This window comes from Guillardia theta, assembly GCF_000315625.1.
Source record: "Guillardia theta CCMP2712 unplaced genomic scaffold GUITHscaffold_28, whole genome shotgun sequence".
Taxonomy (NCBI): domain Eukaryota; class Cryptophyceae; order Pyrenomonadales; family Geminigeraceae; genus Guillardia; species Guillardia theta.
In genome coordinates this window covers 3,420-8,350 of record NW_005434646.1, presented here as the reverse complement: position 1 = coordinate 8,350, position 4,931 = coordinate 3,420, and the positions used below count along the sequence as shown (strand labels likewise).

The window sequence follows — 4,931 nt, the reverse complement described above, 5'->3', positions numbered from 1 at the left end:
ACAAGAGTGGGCTGATAAGGGTGCCAACGCGGCAGAGAATGCCGTGAGCAAGCGACTGCGTGAACGAGTCAGGGTGATTGCAGGCAAACATACGTGGAAGGTAGCTAAGCGCAAGAACAGCGCTTTCGCACCAAATGAAGAGAAGCCATTGAAAACTGATCTCCTCTTCATTGCTTTGAATAAATTCCTGGAGGCAACGGCGCTCTCCCTCGTAGGAATGCTGGGAGATAGAAACGAATTGAAATTTGTTTTGAGCAGTGAGCTACAGATGAAAGACGCTCGAATGGAAGATGTACCCGCGGCTGGGAGCATGGCGGCAGAATCGGAAGAGATGTCGCTTGACTCCTTCCCAGCAGCGCAAGCCTAATGGAAGCAGGAGGAGGAGGAGGAGTTGAGGGCAGGTGGGACAGTGGGCACCAGGGCGTGGTGGAATCAAGCAGAAAGAGACAAGAAGGTGAGAAAAAGAATGACAAAGAAAATCCAAAAAACAGAAAAATACAAACATTCGACTTGATAGGGGAGATCCCCTGGAGTCTACGGGAAAACAATAGAGAGTACGGAGCAGCGGCGCTGCTCAACTCAGGAGAAGATGGATTTCTCTCTGAGGACGTTATGGAGGCTTTAATCGTTGAGGTAAACCGAAATTTAGAACCAGCGGAAGACAGATTTCAAATAGCATGGCTCCAAGGCACGAGGTATGCCAGCGAGCAAACTAGAAACCAATTTGGGCTGCAGAGAGGGACCATTGTTCTCCCGAGAATAGTAGCGGGTTTGAGAGATCAGGAGGGAAGGGCAAGGAGAGCAAAGCGACTGTTAGCCGGAGCAGATCAACCATTATTATTCCCATGCGTAGAAAACGGCAATCATTGGATCCTAATCGTGGCAGATGTCAACACAAAAAGAATACACATCGTCGACTCGCTCAACACGGCCGGGGAGAGAGACCTGGGGACAGTCAGAAGTCAAAGGGATGCACAGTTTCAATTGGGGGGCGCACAGCGAATGGACCTAGCATCACTCGTGGCGACGATCATCACCGAGGCAATTAGCGACCAACAAGAACAAGACGACAAGGCATGGAGGGCATGTGTGTCAACGGGACTGCAACAAACGGACGGCTACAACTGCGGAATTTTTGTACTACTGCATCTGCTACTGATCGCAAAGACACGAAAGCAGACGCAACAACACGATATCTTCAACATAGGTAGGCAACAAGGCGTCCCGCCACACCAACAATGGCTCGTGAGAACAAGGCACCTGCTGCTGGATGGGCTCTGGGGAGGGGGTCTAGAACAAGTTCACATGCGAGAAACGATCCAATGCATCTGCAGAGCGTTACAACACGCGCAAGAAACAGGCTACAAGGAATGGCAAGCAGCAAAGCTCACCATGGAACGTAGACCTAACCAGATGGAAAGGCGAGAGAATGGCCAAAAACGCGCAGGCGAGCTTCAGATGACCCAGGTAGCCGAAGATGCATGGCTAGAGGAGAGATGGAAAGATGGAGCGGCCCTGCAAATACCAGACAGGTCAGCACAGGGGGACATCCTGCCATACCCCCCTCCACCACCTCCCGCCCCATGCCCCGTCTCTCCACTCCAGCCACCTTCCCCCCCACCAGACATGCACGCAGAGACAAACTCGAAGCACGACAAGGAGACTAGGGGGGAGGAGGAGCCATCAGCCCCAACGAAGATGCAAGAGAGGCACGCGTCTCACCTTCAATGGGCATCGGAGGCGGAGGAGCAAATCCTAACAGCAAGCAGCAACGCACACGAGGCTACCACCGATAGGTCAGTGCACTCAGCATGGGTGGAAACCCACAAGAAGGACAACGCTCCAGGCAACATCATCTCTCAAAATGTCAATGGATGCAGTCAATTCGTGCTGAAACACATCCTGGCATATTTGATTGAGAAGTATCATCCATCTATTGTCATGTTGCAGGAAGTCAGGGTGGGGCGTGGTAAGAAAAAGGAAACAGATCTCCGAATGATGATCAAGAAAGAATGGGGATGTTACCGAATGTTTATGACCAATGGTACAGGGTTAGGGAGAAAGGGTAAGAGTGATCTACGCCTTGTGATACTGGCGCATGCTGACCTTCTCCCGCGCCCCCCCTCCTCGCCAAATGGTACAGCATTGGAGGGGGCACACAGACAAAAAATACAAGTTTTACAGATCTCACGAAAAAAAGAAAACATACTTCTGTGTAACATTCATATGCCAGTGGCGACGGAGGAGGGGGAACAAGACAGCATGTGGAAGGCGCTAAGCCAGATGCTCAAGCCAGACCCAAACATCAAGCTCATCATCATCGGAGGCGACTTCAATGCATCTCGACAACATCCAGAGATCCCCATGAGAATAGGATACGGAAGCAATTCGAGTGTACACCGTGCAGATGAGAAAATGGAGCAAGTCTTAAATGAGCTTGGGCGATTCCAGACAGTCACCTGCGAGAAGATGTGCAAAAGCAGCACACACTTCACCTTCTCCACATGGTACAAGCAGGGTCACCACCAAGCGAAATTGGATCATATCTTTGCTTTCCATCATCCATCTCGCACAGTAAGCCTGATATCGCAGACTGCAGAAGACTGCATCATAGGAGCTGCCGTCGACCACAGAGCACTCGTAGTGAATGTGAGCTCGCTCGATGCTGAGGTGAGCAAGCCATCCCAAAGATTGAAATTCTCCCGCAAAGGAGAGATCGAGAAGCAATTCCTCGACGAAAGAAAAGGGTGGTCGAGATGGACAAGTTATCAGGAAGATTAGGTGTAGAATGGGCAATAGCACTGGATGAGAAGATAACAGCGGCAAAAGCCCTACACCAAGACTTGGACATTCTCGAACTGATAACAACAGCCCTCCCCATCAAGGAAATCCCCCTACGAGGCTCCAGCGGGAAAAGACATGCATCTAAGATTCAGATGGAGCTGAAACGCAAATCAAGCAACTTCACAAGGATTTAAGAAACGCTTCAGAAATTCCAGACTTTATTGATCGCGCACACAAGGAGTCGAGCTTACATGCAGAAATAAGAGAGAATATGACCAAATTCAAAGAGATCTGTGCAGCACAGGACCAAGAGATATTTCTGAAAACATGCGACGAACGCAGAAGACGCTTGGGGACGATAGGCAGTAAAGAGTCTCAAAACGCGATGGGCAAGAAGTCAGACTTTAAGCCCAAAGCCCCAATGCTGAGTCAACTGCCAGAGAAGTGCCACCCAAATACAATCGAACTTACGTCATGGAAGGATCTCCAGCAAGCGCTGCAACAGCCGGAGACAGCATATCTTCAAGAACTGAACCCGTTAATCGAAACATTCTTACAAAGCAGCTCCAAAGAATCAAGCAAAACCTTTTGGAATGCAAGACATCAAACCATGCTACACGTCGAGACTCTCGGGGCGAGAAACCAGGCACCACAAAAGATGTACATAACTCTGGCGCCTGCACACGCGATCGTACCCATCATCCGAGGACTGATCACCCGGGGGCAGCCAGGAGGGTGGCGCTTAGTAGGATACAAAAACATCGAGCAATTCATCCCCATGAGATTGGCAAGAGACCTCGAAGATGAAACCCACACGGCAACCTTCTTTGCAGTGAACGGCTGTACATTGAACGGAACATGCGCACGGGCTGAATGTCAAACAAAGGGAAGAATGATTCCGCTGTACGACAGACGTCAGGAAAACAAAGAACCAAAGATCCTCTTCTTCTGCAAAAGCTGTCAATTATTCACTTCCATCAAACCACCGGACTTCGACCCCCCAGATCAAATCAATCAATATCAGACCAGGGAGATAGAAATAGCATACCCGCTGGAGCCAGGAGAGATTCAGGTCTGGATCCAAAGATTATCCAACCGCAAGGCAGCAGGCATGGATTTGATCTCAAATGAGATCCTGAAAGCTCTACCTGATAGCGCAAAGGAGGAGATAGGGGAAGTAATCAGCAAAGCTTTGACAGGAGACAAAAAGATGTTGAATATGCTGGCAAGGGTCAGGCTCTTACCAAAAAATGAGCTCTGTCACGTCCTGGAGAACCAACGACCTATATGCGTCCTCTCCTCGGTGACGCGGATCTTCCAGGCGGTCATAGCGCACAGACTCGCGAAAGCAGCTGAAAAACATAAGCTGCTGACGAACAACCAGGAAGGTTTCAGACCAGAGGGAGGGACGATCCGGCAGGGCCATCGTCTACTCAACATCATCGAGGAGGCTCAGAGCAATCAACACACCCTCATCCTGTTATACCTCGACTTTGCAAACTTTTTTAACAACGTGGCAGTCGAATCCATCGCAAAAATCATGGAAGTATATGGCTTCCATCAGCGTGATGTAGACGTGGTAATCAGCGGCAGCAAAGGGATAGCATTGCAGATTCAAACAGAGAGGTTCGAAACGGCAGCCATCCCGCTTCTCAGGGGATTACCTCAAGGCAGTCCTGCAAGTCCTCCCAAAACAAATCTACTGCTCAGCATCCTGTCCAGACAACTCGATCAACAACAAGACGAGATTGCAACTCAGCAGCCCAACAACCTGTCATTCGCAGATGACCTTGTACTGATAGCCAACTCAGTGAGGGAAATGAAAACACTAGTTCAAGTGGTAGAGCGATTCTGTAGATGGAGCGGATTAGAACTGAACACGAAGAAATCTGAAATCACCAGCTTTGATTATCGGCTCAAGAGGGAGATCCCGGGGACGCAAAACATCAAGTTCTTCGACAAGGAGTTTGTGAACCTACCACCGACGAAATGGTTCAAATATCTAGGGATTCGAATCAGCTTGTGGCGATCAGGAGGAAGAGGCAACAGGGTGCACACCTGCCCCTTCACGTGGGGAGAGAAGGAGCATATCTTCGAAAAGACCAGGGAACTGACAAACCTGATTGAATCATCGGCCTACTCTGCAG

General features: G+C 49.7%; 2 protein-coding genes across 2 annotated transcripts; both read left to right on the top strand.

Annotated features, from left to right (window-relative positions):
* The first annotated feature begins 1,157 nt into the window (after positions 1-1,157).
* Positions 1,158-2,158, top strand: GUITHDRAFT_152207 (hypothetical protein). The gene is made up of 4 exons (XM_005833724.1): positions 1,158-1,328; positions 1,392-1,515; positions 1,723-1,933; positions 2,026-2,158. The coding sequence occupies exons 1-4, from the start codon at positions 1,306-1,308 to the stop codon at positions 2,067-2,069; spliced, it is 402 nt and encodes a 133-aa protein (XP_005833781.1). The 5' UTR covers positions 1,158-1,305; the 3' UTR covers positions 2,070-2,158.
* Positions 2,159-2,986: 828 nt separating this feature from the next.
* On the top strand, positions 2,987-4,709 carry GUITHDRAFT_152205 (hypothetical protein; the record flags this gene model as incomplete). Its single annotated transcript, XM_005833723.1, is given in 8 exon segments — positions 2,987-3,208; positions 3,256-3,774; positions 3,833-3,932; positions 4,029-4,136; positions 4,182-4,213; positions 4,271-4,524; positions 4,537-4,612; positions 4,684-4,709. Coding segments are annotated over 6 exon segments (682 nt in total), but the record flags the coding sequence as incomplete, so codon positions are not given.
* Between the last annotated feature and the right edge of the window lie 222 nt (positions 4,710-4,931).

Coding starts and splice junctions, on each gene's coding strand:
- GUITHDRAFT_152207 (XM_005833724.1), top strand. CDS start 1,306: ATGCGAGAAACGATCCAATGCAT. Junction 1,516..1,722: donor GATGGAAAGATGGAGCGGCC/CTGCAAATACCA, acceptor CACGCGTCTCAC/CTTCAATGGGCATCGGAGGC. Junction 1,934..2,025: donor GATTGAGAAGTATCATCCAT/CTATTGTCATGT, acceptor TGGGGATGTTAC/CGAATGTTTATGACCAATGG.